At 52.9% G+C, this 16958-nt stretch overlaps 1 protein-coding gene across 2 annotated transcripts in view; it reads left to right on the top strand.

The window, feature by feature from the left end:
• The window catches only part of ZDHHC3 (zinc finger DHHC-type palmitoyltransferase 3), a 58568-nt gene that overhangs the window by 24452 nt on the left and 17158 nt on the right, over positions 1-16958 (top strand). For both annotated transcript variants that reach the window (XM_052636685.1, XM_052636693.1), the window contains exons 3-5: positions 8197-8321; positions 14268-14364; positions 14953-15034. In XM_052636685.1, coding sequence (XP_052492645.1) covers positions 8197-8321; positions 14268-14364; positions 14953-15034 — 304 coding nt within the window. The remainder of the gene's footprint in view (positions 1-8196; positions 8322-14267; positions 14365-14952; positions 15035-16958) is intronic.

The raw sequence follows: 16958 nt of genomic DNA, 5'->3' as shown, positions 1-16958 counted from the left end.
ACACCAGCCAGCTTCTCAGAGGTTTGTCTTGCTGTTGGCCCCAAAGAAAACTGGGCAAACAAGTAATAAAGCCTCTGTCAAAGAAATACCCACAGCAGTAAGGGGAGCAGCTCAGAGCATGTCCTGCCGACCTGCCCCGTCTCAGGCTCCGCATGCTGCCTCCTGCCTGTCCCCAGTCCCAGCGGGTGACACCTCATGCAAAAGAGAGACAGATGGGCTGCAGAGCCCTGGGACACCCCCACGCCAGGTTCCAAGGGGCGGAGCTGGAAGCCCAGATCTCACCCTGAAAGCAGACACTAGGGGCTCCTTATTAACACTGCAGGCAGGGTCTGGTTTTAGAAAGACAGCGCTTCAGGATTCTAAGGAGTTTCCTATAGGGCTGTAATGTTTTGTAGGTCAGTTCATGCTGTGTATAATTTTTCAGAAAAGTTTATGCCCAGAGGTTATAAACAATGTATCATAACGTATATATAATGTATATTGGTCAGAAAAACTTGTGTCCTAAGGGGTAAACAGTGTATAACAACATATGCATTGTGTATCATTTTGGTTTGTTAGTATTACTAGTAAAAGAAAACAAAACAAAACAAAAGCCCTCCCATAGTCTCCTGCAGTTGCTGGTACTACTTTGAGCTCTGATGTTCCTATTCCAAATGTAGCATCAGAACAGGTCGCAACCACTGCAGCTTTCTGGACCGTGTAGCAGTCACTTACTCCAGTGTAGTTGTAAACAGGTCCACAGAGAGCTTGAACAGAAAAGGGAAGAAAGGACGGACCCGGATGCGGAGCTCCCCTTTGAGCAGCGGGGTGAGAGGGTGCTGCCTGGAGGGGCGGGGTGTGGGGCACACGGCAGACTGGTGTTTGAGCGACGTCCTCAGAGAAGCACCACTGGCCCGGAGGAGGCCACCCCTTGAAGACAGCCCGGACTCCAGCTCTTAGCTCAGCTCCTTCTCTCTCCCCGCCCCATCCCGATTTCACCACCTGTCCTTTTCCTGTTATAAGTACTCATCCTGGGAATGCTGGAATCCTCAGGAATCCTGAAGGATTCCATTTAAAATGTAGTTCTGGGTGGCTTCCCTGGGGGTCCAGTGGTTAAGAATCTGCCTGCCAATGCCAGGAACATGGGTTCGATCCCTGCTTGGAGAAGACCCCCCACGTGCCTCGAGGCAGCTAAGCCCGGGCACCACAGCTGCTGAGCCTGCACGCCACAGAGCCTGTGCGCTGCAGTAAGAGAAGCCACTGCAAGGAGAGGGCTTCCAGGGTGGCCCTAGTGATAAAGAACCCGCCTGCCAGTGCAGGAGACGGCTCTCACGTGTTTGGGGTTGGAAGCTGAGCAACAGGCCAGTGAGGCTCGTTCTCTCCTGCATCTGACTGCCAGGGGCCAGGCTGAGGAAGAGATGCGGGTTCGATCCCTGGGTCGGGAAGGTTCCCAAGAGAAGCGCATGGCAACCCACTCCAGTTTTGTTGCCTGGAGAATCCCCTGGACAGAGGAGCCTGGCGGGCCACAGTCCACGGGGTCACACAGAGTCAGACACGACTGAAGTGACTTAGCGCAGACGCACACACACACTGCAATGAGAAGCCCCCACACCACAACAAAGAGGAGCCCCTACTCGCCGCAGTTAGAGAAAGCCCATACACAGCAACAAAGATCCAGTGCAGCCCCAAAATAACAACTGCAGGTCTGGGACAGTGTCTGTCTCCCTGCAGATGCTTAAAGCTGAGAGCTGGTTTCTTTCTGTCCTGTCTTCTGGAAGCCCAAAGCCAGGTATACTACATGATCGCAGCAGTTGTGGCAACCTTAGGATCAGTTGCCCCCCCCCCCCAACCCCCCCCCCCGGACCGCACCTCCATTCTTTGGACCTAATTGTTTATTACCTCAAATCTGAGATTAGAGAACAAGAGGACTAGAAGTCAGTTCAGTTTAACCACATCGTGAAGGGAAAGAAAAATCATCTGCCTGCCTGCCAGTGCCCCTCCCTGACTTTGAACCCCACCCTGTGAACACCTGGTTATAAACAGGCCTCACGTAACTATCTGAGACCACCGCAGGCCTGCGACTGGAGTTTCAGCCGCCGAAACTGGAATAACGGACCTCACTGCAGCATGCAGTTGCTCGTCCCTTCTGGAGTCTCAGTGAGCTTAGTGAGTGTCTGCTCAGGCTCGTCCCTCGGCAGAATGATGTCAGGCCCGTGGAAACACAGGGCGAGCAGCATGGGGCCGCCCCAAGTGCCGTGAGGTGTGTGTGGCACTGAGTGCTGGACGCAGCCAAAGAAGGGCCTTGCACACTTGTCCCCCAGGCACTGGCACTTTCCCTGGGTGGGTCAGGGGTTTGCTCAGGGTTCACTTGAGGAGGGTGCTACATTCTCCCTCGTGCCTGGCAGCTTCTCATACCTGCCAGTGAGTAATCCATCAGTCCCAGCTGGAAAATGTCTCTAGCCCCAGAGAGAAGAGGGTGACGAACTTGGGGGTTGCCCACCCCCTGCCTTTCTGCAGAGGAGACAGGCGGCCTTGTGGCGCAGGCCGGGGCCGGTCACCTGTTCCTGGTAGGGGCAGAGCTCCTGCCCAGACCAGCCAGTGTGCAGGGGCTGTGATCCCGTGGCCCCTGAGACAGTATAAGCAAGTCTTCGTACTTGTTGCCTGAAATGGAATGGTTGGTGCCTCTTGGTAACCTGTCCCTTCCGCGTTCCAAGTGTGTCCTTTTTATGTCATCATATTATCCTGGATACTAATTAAAGGAGGCCTTATCATCTGGGGTCTGTTTCAGTCTTAATGTTCGTGCAGTGAGACACTCCTTAGCAGGGGAATGGTGTTATGGGATCAAGGCAATTCAGAAGTCTCTTCGATCAGTTAACAGAAATATCTCATAGATACATGAGTTGCCCTTTGATTGCTGTTGTTCAGTCGCTCAGTTGTGTCCAACTCTCTACAACTCCGTGGACTGCAGCACGCCAGGCATCCCTGTCCTTCACCATCTCCCAGAGTTTGCTCAAACTCATGTCCATTGAGTATGATACCATCCAGCCATCTCATCTTCTGTCGCCCCCTTCTCTTCCTGCCCTCAGTCTTTCCCAGCATCAGGGTCTTTTCCAATGAGTCAGTTCTTCACATCAGGTGCCCAAAGTATTGGAGCCTCAGCTTCAGCGTCAGTCCTTCCAGTGACTGTTCAGGGCTGATTCCCTTTAGATTCTGGACGTGGGTCTGAATCCTGCCTCTGCCACTTAATAGTCATGCGATCTCAGAAACTTGCTTAACTTTTCTGCCTTAGTTACCTCACCTATAATATGAGGAATAGCATACACTCTCTCATAGGTTTATTGTCAGAATTAATTGACAGTGTACAGTGAAGGAAGCCCTTGGAAGTGTGCCTGGCATAGAAGCAATCAATAAATGTCTGTTATTTCATCACTATTAACCTGGCTTGGATTTATTGAAGACTCGCTCCCTGCTAGGCCCTGGGCAATTCATTGGGCTGCAGATTACAGACACTGTCTCTGTCTTCCAGGAATTTACAGTCCTGTAGACGAGATCAGTGCATATGAGACGAAGAGAAACTGTGGTAGCACAAAGGCCAAGTGATGGCCCTGTCTCGGGCGTAGCCTGGGGCCATTAGAAGGCAGAGGATGTGGTCCAGGCTTGGTGCAGGCCCAGGGCTTCCCTTGTGGCTCAGGTGGTAAAGAATCTTGTCTGCCAAATCAGGAGACGCAGGTTTGACCCCTGAATCCGGAAGATCCCCTGGAAAGGAAATGGCAATCCACTCGTGTTCTTGCTTGGAGGGTTCCATGGACAGAGCAGCCTGGTGGGCTGTAGTCCGTGGGGTCGCAAAGAGTCGGACACGGCTGAGCATCTGACGCACAGCAGGAGGCAGGGACGAGCCTGAGACCGGAGGGGAGGTGCCGGTGTGGGTCCCTGAGGGCACAAGAGGGAGCCTTGCAGAGCACAGAGCTCCGGCGCGTCCGGGGGGTGGGGCTCTCGGGAGAGAGACGACATTGAAGGCGTGGTTCAGGGCTGGGTCTCAGTGACCTTACCTGGGCGCCGCCCAGGAGCTTGGACTCTGTACCACGTGAGGGCTCTGGGGAGCCAGGGAAGGCTTTTTTTAGGCAAAGGGAATAACATGATCAGATTGACATTTCAGAAAGTTGACTCTGGAAAACAGTTAGGGGGAGGCATAGAGGTGAGGCTGCCAGATGCAAGGGAGAGCTTGGAGGCAGGCAGACCTGGGGACTCTAGTATCTGGGACGCACGGTGATGGGGCTCAACTAAGGCCATGAGCATGGCGTGGAGGGGAGGATATTGGAGTCGGGGCATAATACGGGAGCATGTTAACTCAGTGGAGTAGGTGGGAGTGTGGGGCGGAGGGTTAGGAGAATTGAAGATGACTAGTGGGCATCTACCCCCGGTGACCAGGCAGATGGGTGTCCCATGGGCTGGGGCGGGGGGGTGGGCAGAGAATAGGAAGGAGAGTTTGGGGAGCAAGGGGAGGGGTCAGTTCTAGCAGGTTGAATTGGGAGGAGGGGAAGGGGTTGGATTATTTTGTCTGAATGCTTTTGAACAACCAGGTAGAAACACGTTCAGCTGCAAAAGAAGTCCGAGTTGGAGCTGGTGGCAGGGGAAGGTTGTCTGGGGAGTGCAGGATGAACAGAGATGAGGGCAGCTGGTGGAGCCCCGAGAAACACCCAGGTCCAGGTTGGGCAGAGACCCTGAGGGCATGGAGCAGCCACGGGAGGGTGACAGGCGAGGGACCGGGAAGAGAGGGCGGAGGACTGGCGTTTGGACTTGGCCACAGGGGGTTCTCATCGACCTGATGAGGGTGGTTCCCTGTTACGGAGGCAGTAGGGGCCAGAGAGCGTGAAACGGAGTCGGGGCGAGCAGAGCGCACGCAACCTCGGAGAACCTTAGCTGTGACGGGGAAAGCCTGGAGTCTCCTCTAAGCTCAGAGAAGGGAAAGCTCCGAGGTAGACGGATGAGCCCCTGGGTGTCCAGGGATCGGGGTAGGGAGAGGAGGAGTCTGGAGGGGGTTACTTCAGCAGCCTCAGTTTCCTCTGACATAGACAGGGAAGTGAGTAGGGGTTGAGAAAGGTACTGAAAGTTTGGGCTAGCCACTGAAGGGAATGGATGATGGAGGCATATCATGCCTCCTGCCCCCAGATTCAAATGGATTCCACTGCAGGGTGAAATCGGTTTTAGAAGCTTATGAGCATTTTTTATGGGTGTATAGATTTTTTAAAAAGTGTTTGTAGCTTACTATGTGGGCTTCCCAGGTGGCACGAGTAGTAAAGAACCCACCTGCCAATGCAGGAGGCGTAAGAGACGCGGGTTCGATCCCTGGGTTGGGAAGATCCCCTGGAGGAGGCCAGAGCAACCCACTCCAGTATTCTTGCCTATGACATCCCATGAAACAGAGGAGCCTGGTGGGCTACCATCCATGGGGTGGCAGAGTCAGACATGACCGAAGCGACTTAGCACACGCAGCTTACTGTGTACAAGGAGGAAAGACTGGAAGACTGTACTCGAAAGTGTTAATAGTACTCATCTTTGGATGATAGAATCAGAGGGGTGGGCTTCCCCCGTTTTAAAATTCTCTTCTCTCTGCATTTTTAAAAGTTTTGAACAAGTATTATTTTGGAAATGAGGAAAAGATGAGTAAGTTTTGCTCTGCTGGGGTGCGGTAACGTGGAAGCTTTGAGCCATCCCTGTGAGATATAAGCGGTGGGTGGACATAGAGAGTGTTTCTCTTAATGCAAGTGCGACAACCGTGCCATCACCGGCAGAAATGTCTCGGCGGGCCTTCCAACTCCGTGTCGTCTTATCAGGAATCAAATGGAACAAACTTCCTTACCGTGAACTAGTACATTCTGAAATCTGTGGAGATGAGCCCAGGAGAGCCTGTTTTTTTGTTTGTTTGTTTTTTTAAAGAAGGACAGAGAAAGGGAGGAAGGACGGATCCCCCAGCTCAGGGACTGGTCCGGCTCGTCTCTAGCTCTGCAAGGGGGGCTTCCTGGGTGGGTGGGGTCTCGCCTGGATGGGAGTGTGCCTCCAAGCAGATGTGTGCAAGAGGGAGTTTCATGGAGGGGAAACTTTTGGAAAAAAGACTGTGGTCTTGAATCGAAGTATCTCTGGCTGGGGTCTGGAATAGCAGGTGGGAATGAGAAGACCAAAAGACAGCCCCGGTTGCCCTTGGTGTTGTAAAGCTCTTGTAGCTGTTATGGGGGGAGAGGGGTCTCCTGAGGTTTACAGCAAATTCTGGTGGCAGGGACCTGAAACACGGGACCTAAGGAAGAAACCAAGAGCAACTTCCATTTAGGAAACCCGCCCCATTGCCTCATCTCCTTGGGGAGACGGTGTTCTTAGTGCTTTTCCCTCGTACGCGTGACGACAGTGACTTCCAGATGTGGTTCTTTGGCTTCAGAATCCATGAAAGGTCACGTGGTTGCCCAAACTCACTTGCTTTTTTACATTAAAGAGAATTTAACATGCAGGCCTCTGGACTTTCCTGCAACCCTTCTTCCTGGGTCAGCGCCCTTCCCAGCCCCCTTTCAAAGTCCATCAGGGTGGTCTGGGCCCTGGTTTGCCTCTGAAGACTTCTAGACCCAGATGCTCCACTGGTGCCTTAGTGGAGACCCTCAGCTGTCTCAGGATGAGACACGTCACAGCACCTCGGTTGCAAAATCCAGGAAAGTTGCCCATACTCCTGCTCTGGATAGCTCCTTCCTGAGTATCTATTTTTCTTGGTTTTTCAAATGAGTTTTTTTTTCCTTATTGTAGAAGCCACATGTTCATACTGGAATATTTAAGAAATATAAGTTAATTAAAAATTACTGTGATTTTACTACATGAGATAACCATTAATACTTGAGATGCACATGTGCGTCTGTATCTGTGTAAGTGTGATCTTCACCACAATGGGCTTGTAGTCTGCGTGCTGTTTGAGGATCTACTTTCCCCTGTAACAGTCTGCCATAGGTGTTTCCTATGTCAATGACGGTGCACTTTCACGGCATATGTGATGTCAGCTGTTGGTCGCGCATTCATGTCCAACTCTTCGTGACCCCGTGGACCATAGCCCGCCAGGCTCCTCTGTCCATGGAATTCTCCAGGCAAGAATACTGGAGTGGGTTGCCATTCCTTTCTGCAGGGGCTATTCCCGACCCAGGGATTGAACCTGGGTCTCCTGAATTGCAGGTGGATTCTTTTACTATGAGCCACCAGGGAAGTCTGCCCAACTATGTCCTAAATAACCTTATATGTACCAGGTAATCCTTGCCTACCAAAGTTTGTTTGCTTTTAAAATTTCTGTGATGAGTTCTTCTGGTGTCTGTTCTTCTGGTATCTGTATTCTGCAGACCAGATTTTTTTACTTCTCTTTTGAACTTTTAGAAAAAATTATAATGAACTACTTGAGACAGTCCAAAGGGCATCAAGGATAATATGATGACCATTCATGTGTTCACCTCCCAGCTTTGTAAATTAAAAAAAAAAAACTACAAAGGTTAGCCCCTTTGTATGCCCCACCCTCACCCTACTCCATTGCACCCCTAGCCTCCCCACCACCCCAGAGCTGATCATTTTCCTGGGTCACATCTGCTTTTCACCATCTTGGTGTGGAGAGCACATTGAATATTTGAGGGCAGTGGTTCACAGTTGCTTGTGGATTCATAAGGAGAAAACACAGATTACCAGTCCATGACAACAGTCCTGGTAAAAAAGAAAATAACCCTTGATTCCATTTTAAACAGAACCCAGTAACATTCAGAGCTGTGAATTTTGACCTGGGTGAACTGGACTGTTTGATGTGATAATCCCCAGTGAACATTGACAAGAACTGAAGCAGTCCCTGGGAAATCTAATGTAGGCCAAAATAGTAGTTAGTAAGTCAGATCCTCAGTGAAATATTTACTGATACATAGGAGAGGATGCATTCAGTGAAAACAATTTTAGTAGAATGGAAATAAAAGGTCATCAGAACCGATATAACTGTGCAGTGTGGACAATTACTCACTTTTCCTAGGGTAATTTTCCCAAGGTAAATTGTTATCGTCGGTGTTGGCATAACTCTGAACGGAATCCCCATGTTGTTGGCATGAAGATGTCCTGTCCCCGTGTGTGGAGCTGCTACTTTCGAATGACGGCCGCCTCTGTGGTATGTCACAACCGAGGGCGTCCCTAGCCTGACCCCGACGTCTCTCTTCTTTACAGGGGGCAGTCCCCAAAGGAAATGCCACTAAGGAATTCATCGAGAGTTTGCAGCTGAAGCCCGGGCAGGTGGTGTACAAATGCCCCAAGTGCTGCAGCATCAAGCCTGACCGAGCCCACCACTGCAGGTACGCTGTGCCCACCCGGGCCCTGCTCGCCCCTGCCCCCGCCATAGCCCTCCACACTCCCCGACGGGCGCCATCACCCGCAGGACTTCTGAACGCGCCCTGCTCTGGGCACGCAGTGACCGCTGCAGCTCTCCCTCCCGCCTCCACAGGCGGGCAGGGATGGGAAAGGGTGTTGGGTCTGGGCCCAGGACACCTATCACACGAGTCGGCTTTGCCACGCTGACTGGAGAGCCCCACCCAGGCCCTCGCCCTTCTCTGCTCTGTGTCCATGTCTGAAACTGAGTGGATTTCTGCCCTTCCTGCCTCACAGCGTTATTACTGTGTGAAGGGTGCTCGAGGCAAAGCTGTAGAAAGTCATTCTGGGCATGTCTAGTGCCTGACGTCCTTGAGGGGCAGGTCCAGTTTCACAGAAATTGGAGATTTCACCTGCTTTCTTCCTGGCATTGAGGACCATGGAAGCCCATGGGCGTCCTCAGGGTGGGTGGGTCATGCTAACGTGGATGGCCAGAGGGAAATGAAGGGGTTATCCTTGAAGGAAAAGAACAACTTTTCTTAAAAACAAAACTTCTAGAGGTCTGACCATTGTAGAATTCAGCCAAAAAAGCCATTTCCCCATTTTATGTGCAGTGATTTTTCCCTTTTGGTTTTCAGATTTCTTTGTTCTTTTGAGTCTTCTATGCCAAAAAAAAAATAAACTTGTAGGTAAATATTGCGCTTCATCATGACAAGAGAACTTTAATGCTAAATTACAGAAATACAAGCGTGTTACTTGGTCCCTTTTTCACATGAGTGTGTGGGGGCTGGAGAGGGGCTGCAGAGGAATGAACTGCCTCCGAGTGTCAGAAGGTATCGTCAGCCTGATGCTGTGGAAGCATCTGGGCTTTGTGAGAGGTCCGAGCGGCTGAAAGGTGGCTTTTCTGTGTGGGCTGTGCTGCCCACCTCTCGGAGAAAAGCAGTCAGTCTCCACATCCGGGTGCCATGGTCGGCTCCCAACAGCTGCTGTGTCCCGGGCACCTCAGCCCACCCCATCTCATCATCGTCGTTCCCGTGGTCACCCCCAGAGATGGCTTCGCCATAGCACCGAGTCTCCCTGGATGAGGAATTAAGGCTGTCTGTCTTTCCGTCTGTCTGAGAGAGCAAGCTGAAGCCCGTCTCAGCTACTTGCTACTTCTCAAGGGTAAGGGCCAAGGCGGGCAGAGGCCACGGGAATTGCTGTCTTCCGTGGGGTCTTCTGTCCCTGGGTCAGCTTGTTTCTGAGATCTGTATTAGAAACTAATTCAAAGAGGGAGGCACCCATCTAGCCTTACCCCTGAGGCTTGGGAAGCCAGCTGCCTTCACCTCCCAGGTGCCGTGGTTCCTCGGGGTATCCCGGTGTGGTGGAGCAATGCTGAGGTCAGCACTGGAGGGGCAGTGCTGTCCCGGTCACACCGGGGACCATCTCTCAGAGCCTCTGCTCTCTCCTTTATAAAAAGGGTTGTTCCTCCTAGCTCGTGAGGATTCAATATGAATATCTGTCTGTTAGTGGAGGAATGTGTGAGCGTTGGGGATGTGCTGGGTTTACACAGGCTGGACCAGAAACAGGGAAGGGTGAGCTTTGTAGAAAGCGCTCGGGCAACCACAGTGGTCCTCTTCTCTTTGCTCCCCACCGCCGGGCATTTCCTCACCGCCTCCTCCTCACGTCCTCCACAGGATGATCTGAGGGAGGTATTCTTGAGTGCTAGTAAACAAACTCAAACTCAGAGAAACTCGCGCGACAGTGCCTGTGCGTGGCCTGTTCCTGTCTCGGGAAACGTGTGCTGGCAGCCGTTCCTTGGTGATCGCTCGCGGTGGCCCGGGCCATCTAGGCACCCACGGTTTTGGGTGAGCAGAGTCCCCAGCACACCAGAGCTGGGCTTGTGGCTGGTAGGGCCAAGGGGCCTGTTGCCCTGCTGGAGAGAGTGGGCATCAGTCCTCCTGCTCGGGTGAAGGGGCCACTGTTTGTGCCCAGACCTCTGCTTCCTCTCTCCCAGAAGAGTCTGTGGAATTTGAAACCATCTCTTTGCCCTCAGCTCTGATGGGTGCCACGCATATTCCCTGACATTGACTTGTGGGTGTTCCTTCCAGCCTGGTGGTCTGTGAGTGGGTCTTCCTTCCAACCAGGCTGCTTTCTTCTTGACATCGAGGGCCACAGAGGCATGTGGAAGTCCTCAGGGTGGGCAGGCCATGCTGACACGATGGTCAGGGCGTTAGGCTTATGTGTTAGGTTCTTTCTGCACAAGGAGGTGGAGATGTCTGACCTTGGTGAAACCTCATGTTCCTCCCCACCTCCCAACACACACACGCACATGGACACACACACACACACACAGGCTGAGACTACTGTGGGCTGCTTAGGCCCCTGCCAGCTTGTGTCGTCTTTCTCGTGCCCTGTTTGAGCACTTATTGTTGTTGTGTAGTCACTCAGCGGTGTCTGACTTTTTTCTACCCCACGGATTTTAGTCCACCAGGCTCCTCTGTCCAGGGCATTCTCTATGCAAGAATATGGGAGTGGGTAGCCATGTCCTTCTCCAGGGGATCTTCCCAACCCAGGGATCGAACCCTGGTCTCCTGCTCGGCAGGCAGATTGTTTACATCTGAGCCACCAGGGAAGCCCACCCGGGCACGGCCTTACCCCAGATTGTTTCTGAGCTGGGACCAGAATGCTGGAGATGTCTTTTTTGCTTATAATTTTAATTACAGTGAATGAGGTGTGAGATGAAAGCCTATACGCAGAGCGTGGTCTCCTTGGGACCTACTAGCTGTGTTCCTTTCTCTTTCTGTGCTGTGGTGTCCCCGCCTGGGGCGGTGGAGCCTGTCTCCTCATCTGTAGTGTCAGAGCCTTCACTCCGCTGACCCTTGCTAAGGTAACCCCAGGCTTGGCTCTGGGCTATAGTGGTGGAGGGGAGACGGCCCTGACTCATGAGCTTACCACCCAGGCAGGACAGATACAGCTTGATGGGTGCTGCTGTAGGGAGGGTGGGCAGAAGCCCTCAGCCGCTTCTTGGAGCCTGAGGGCCAAGGAAGGGCCCCTGTGTCTCCCTGGAGGAGGAGGCACGAGCCCCAGGAGACCTGAATGCATGGGATCCAGTAAGCTTGTCCGGCTCTTCCAGGCTTTCCTGGGAAGCACTTTGGGGATGGACACTGGCAGGGAACCTGGAGGAGGAGGGGAGAAGCCCCCTCCCTCATCTGAAACCAGGAGGGACCTGGGGGGACCCTGGAGTCAGGAGCACCCAAAATAACCTCCAGGGAGGACCCTTGGTCCTTTCAGCGACTGCCATGGCGCACTTAGGAGGTGCCTGTGCCCACAGCGTCTCGCACGGGAGCCGCTAGAGCTGGCGCAGGAGAGGAGCCAGGGGTGGCGGGTTTCACCAGGAGGTGAGCGTGGAGAGAGGACCCTCTGGGAGCCCGTGTGGCCACTGTGTCAGGGGGAAGGGACACAGTGAGCCTCCTGCCCGCTGGGGACTGGGCAAAAGGCTAGTTCTGGGGTGTAAGTTCCCAGTCAGTGGGGTGTCAGGGGCTGTGGAAGACCCACATGTTTTCCTCCTCCCCCTGACGGCTGGTGCCTGGAATGAAGTATCCAGGCAAGTGAGGGCGGTCTCCCCCGGGGCGTGGAGCATCCTTCACCTGGCGGCCTGCAGACCTACCCCAGGCCTTGCCCCTGGCACTCTCCCAGCCCCAGTCCCACAGCCGCTCAGACCAGGCGTTCATGAGCCATGGGTCTGTTGGCCTCCAAGGAGAGCCTCCAAGCCTCCTGCGTGGATGGATCTCCCCACCCATGTGTGCCACCACTCGACCCAGGAGCCCCGCTTCTGAACAAGTCTGTAAGCCAGAGTGGGGGCAGCGTCTTGGCCTGTCCTGTCTCTGCAAATAGGAAAGAAACTCGGAGACCGGCACTCTGGACAGCGTTTGCAGCTCTCAGTTGGCTGTACTCCTGCCTGCTCCCGGAAGGACAAGCCGTGTTCTGATTTGACTGCCCAGAGAGGCTCGCCCATGGTGAAACCCATCTTCCCAGATTCACACTTGGCCTCTTCACGGAGGCTGTGAGGGGAGTGCAGAGGACAGATTCGCTTAGCCTCTGACAGCTCTCAGAGAATGCCAGGCGCCTTGGCACCTTTCTGCTGCTGAGCACATGCCTCTGACAGCTCTCAGAGGATGCCAGGCGCCTTGGCACCTCTCTTCTACTGAGCACACACTGTCCTGGAGCACCCACCTTAAATCCCTTTTACAAAATAGTGTGAGTGGAATAGAAGCTGCTCAAGAGCCTAGAGCAGGGAGCTAGTCACCCTCAGGGGTTCCCTTGATGGGGAGAGTGTGGAGAAACCCCAGAGCAGAGGAAGGGCGTGGAAAAGATGGTGTACAGGGCTGGTTCCACGGTGGGAATGTGTTGCGTGAGGCCCAGGACGCAGGAAGCTTAGCTGCCTGCTCGGCGGCGCTTGCCAGATTGTACACTGGGAGCAAGGAAAACCTACTCATTCATTCATTCATTCAGATTGGTGACAGAGAGGTTGACCAGGTGTTGGTGCTGGCACCTGGCCTTCTGTTTATTGCCCTCCCTGTCCCTTTCATGCATCCTTTTCTTACGCTGCCTTTCTGGCTCCCAAGGAGACTCTGGCGCTGGGCTAGCATCTCTGAAGTGTGCTCATTTCTCACAGGCCTGTGTTATCACGAGCCTCTGAAGCTGTGGGAAGAACGAGGGTGGAGACCAGCTTGACGCCCCGCTGGTCTGAGCCAGTATCTCTCCTCACTTTCCCTACGTGTCCTCTGGGGCGGGGGCGGCGGGGGGAGAGGTCTGCCTTGCCAGCAGAGCCCCTGCTGGGCTTTGGAAAGGCCACACCCCTTCAGAGTGGTCTGTGCTTCCTGACCTGTAGTCCGGGAACAGCTCTCCTGCAGCCCCCCGCCCACTTCAGTCATAACCTGAGATAAAGTTGGTTATGGAAACTAGTGGAAATAAAAGCTGGTGTGAACTCAGGGCCTTTCAAAAATACATATAACAAGCTTGTATTTACAGTATTTCAAACTGTTCTGAACACGTAATGCCCCCAAGATAAATTGTTACGGAGGCTATTTTAATGAATTGAAAAAGAAACGGTTCTCGATGAGTCCATCTGTTGGCAGATGGCTCTCCCTGAACTTGAGCTTTGGGAATAGCTGTTTTCAGCTGCTTTCGAGCCCTTATTTAAGCTTTGTGCTCTTGTTTCAGATTGTTACTTGTGTCGTCCAGAAGGGAAAGGGAGGGCATTTTTTTAAATCAAATATCATAGCTTCAAACAGTCCCAAGCCAAAAACTATCCCAGCAACAGGTTAATAACTGTTTGCAAATTAGTGGGATTTCTGGTCAACACTTAAGCTCAGATGACTCTTCTGCTCTTTTCGGCTAAGTGGATATTATCTCAGAGCTGAAAGGTCCTTAGAGGGGGACTTCCTGCAGCCCCGTGACACGCAGTTCTTGACTCCACTCTGAACTCTTCAAGTGTTCACTTTCTCTCTCTCTCTCTTTCGTCAGCCACACTCTGGCAAGTTCCGTCAGGCCCGCCCGTAGGGTTTTTGGCCTCTGGGAGAAATGAGGAGTAGCTCTGTCCCATCTCATCCTGTCAGGTTTTTGGAACTGCTGCTTTTCTTCTGTCCTCTCAGTAAACCAGAGTCTCAGCCCACTCTTCCCTCAGGGGAGCAGTGTCCTTCTCAGGCGAGTCAGTTCCAGCCTTTCTCTTTGTGAAACAAGATAAGAGGCCTCAGGGGTCGCCGCCTGTCCCCCTTTCTGGAATGACTGTGACCTCGGGGGTCTTGTCCCTTCCAGGCCCTTCCAGCACACACGCAGCGAAACGCTGGGCTGCTGGGGAGGAGTGGTGCTGGAGCGTGGGTTCTAGGTCCCCTTGACCCTCCTGCCTCCGTGGGGACCCCCCCTCAAGGTCTGCTTTGCGGCTCTTTCAGCGTCTGCAAGCGGTGCATTCGGAAAATGGACCACCACTGTCCCTGGGTCAATAACTGTGTCGGCGAGAACAACCAGAAGTACTTCGTCCTGTTTACAGTAAGTCAGCTTCCGAATGCCGTCCCCACCCTGCGGGGAGCACTCGCCGTTTGCCTTGCTGCTGGTAGGACGGTGCCTGGCCACGCAGACCTCTGCCTTTCTGCCAGAGCTCTCCCTGGTTCCACACGGGCCCACTCCCACGCCCTTCCCTCGAGCTCCTAGAAACTGCCTCCAGCTGATTAGCTCTAAGCAAAGGGCCGTGTTCTGGGCTCCCAGGCCTGGTGTCGAGCTCAGTAGCCAAGAAGGCAGCCACCCTCCCTCAGCTGCAGGTAGGTGGAGGGCATTTAGCGTCGAGGGCTGGAGGGACCGCAGGCAGTCAGTGCCCTGACCCTTCAGGCGAGAAGAGGCAGCGGGCCAGGAGCCCCCAGGACAGCCCAGGCCCCACCCGCCCCCAGGGAATGGCCGCGCACCTCAGACCTGGGGGCGCAGGCTGGCTGGGGGGAACCACCAGGTGGCTCTCCGGCCCCTCCCTGCTCAGCCCTCGGCCTGAGCGTTCCTGCATGGGAGGTTGCAAGCACCCTGTCCTGGGCTCCCGCACGGCCAGGCAGTTCTCTCAGCAATGGCGTCTGCCCTGCTTTCCTGTTGCAGATGTACATAGCTCTCATTTCCTTGCACGCCCTCATCATGGTGGGATTCCACTTCCTGCACTGCTTTGAAGAAGACTGGACAAGTGAGTACATGCCAGGATCCCTGCTCCAGGAGGGGTGCATGACCGGAGCGGGGGTGGGCTCTCTGTCTGTGTCCTGGTGCCAGGGGCCGACCTCATTTTACTAGATCTCCTGCGAGCATATGGACTGACCAGGGAAGAAACAGCAGAGGCCCGAATGTCTCTTCATGAAATAAAGCAGCCCCTTAAAGTCAGTTCCACAGGTAAAGTTGTGAGTTGGACAGACCCTCCTGGGTCTGAGCGGGCCCAGCAAAAATGCAGGCCCCCCAGCAGGGAAGCGCATCCCAGGAGCAGACCCATGCCCTTAAGGGAAGAGCTTTAATTGAAGGTCATTGCATCCCAACCTTGCAGAAATCCATTTTTAACTTTCTGGCTAGGACGTATGTGGGGTTTTTGTTCATTTAGGTGTTTTTGTGTGCGATAATTTTTTTAACTGGTTAATCACCAATGTATGTTAAGATTGTAGACAAATTCTTTCTGCTTTTGAAGTATCTCGTTCAAAGATGCAAATGCTGAGGAGGGAACTCCGATCACAAGACTGCATAAATCCTGAGGGGAAAAATATAGATGCTGAATGTATAATTAAAATTTGAAATTTTTTAAGAAGGATAAAAATAAGATATAAGAAAACAATTTTTAATGTGGTAGTCCCCGCTTATCTGCAGGAGGCATGTTCCAGGACGCTCCATGGATGCCTGACACCTCCGATAGTACAGAACCCTACATACACAATGTGTTTTGTTTTTTTTTTAATACAGATGTACCTATGATAGGGGCTTCCTGGGTAGTTCAGCTGGTAAAGAATCTGCCTGCAATGCAAGAGAGCCCGATTTGATTCCTGGGTCAGGAAGTTCCCCTGGAGAAGGGATAGGGCACCCACTCAGTATTCTTGGGCTTCTCTGGGGGCTCGGATGGTAAAGAATCTGCCTGTAATGCAGAGACCTGGATTTGATCCCTGGGTTGGGAGGATCCCCTCGGTGCGGGGGGGGGAAGTGGTGCATGGCAACCAACTCCAGCATTCTTGCCTGGAGAATCCCCATGGACAAAGAAGCCTGGCGGTCTGTGGTCCATGGGGTCACGAAGAGTCGGACATGATTGAGCAACTAAGCACAGCACAGCATACCTCTGATAAAGTTTACTTTGTGAATCAGGCACAGTAAGAGAGTATCCGAACAGCTGGCATCATCACTCCTGCACTTTGGAGCTGTTGTTAAGTAGCAGAAGAGTTACTTGAACGTAGGCACTCTGATACCGTGGCAGTCGACTTAGTCACCAAAATGGTAGCATATGCCGCGTGAACGTGCTGGACAAAGGGATGGTTCACGTCTCATGTGGACAGAGCCAGGTGTGAGATTTCATCATGCTTCTCAGGAGAGTTTGTGCTTTAAAACTTATTATTTCTGGAATTTTCCAGTTAATATTTTTGCACCAAGGCTGACTGTAGGTAACTGAAACTGCGGAAAGCAAAACCAAGGATAAGGGAGAGACTGCTGTAGTTGCTGGAGGGATGAGGAGAGGCTGCCTGCTGGGCTCCTCCTTTCACACGCAGTCTGTGAGACAAACACCTTGAGCAGAAACATCGTATTTCCACCCTTTTACCATTGATTGGTCCCCTTCTTCGTGTCATCATTTTTTATGAGTTTTGCTCTTCCTGCATATACTGACTTCTTAGGGATCTTTAGCTCCTGACCAGATATTAAGAGATTTTTCTAGCCTCTGTTCCTAGCTTGCATCTGCCCCCTTCTGTCTCACTGGTCCACCTGGCTTGACCTCATCTAGGGGAAGAAAAACCCCATGAGTACTGGTCACCTCAGGCTGCTGCAATAAGATGCCATAGACTGGAAGGCTTAAGCATTTAGTTCTCACAGTTCAAGAGTCTGGAAAGTCCAAGGTACCGGTCAGTTCCATCCCTTGCGAGGACCCTTTT

This window comes from Budorcas taxicolor, chromosome 1, assembly GCF_023091745.1.
Source record: "Budorcas taxicolor isolate Tak-1 chromosome 1, Takin1.1, whole genome shotgun sequence".
Taxonomy (NCBI): Eukaryota; Metazoa; Chordata; class Mammalia; order Artiodactyla; family Bovidae; genus Budorcas; species Budorcas taxicolor.
This window is presented reverse-complemented; position numbering and strand designations above follow the sequence as displayed.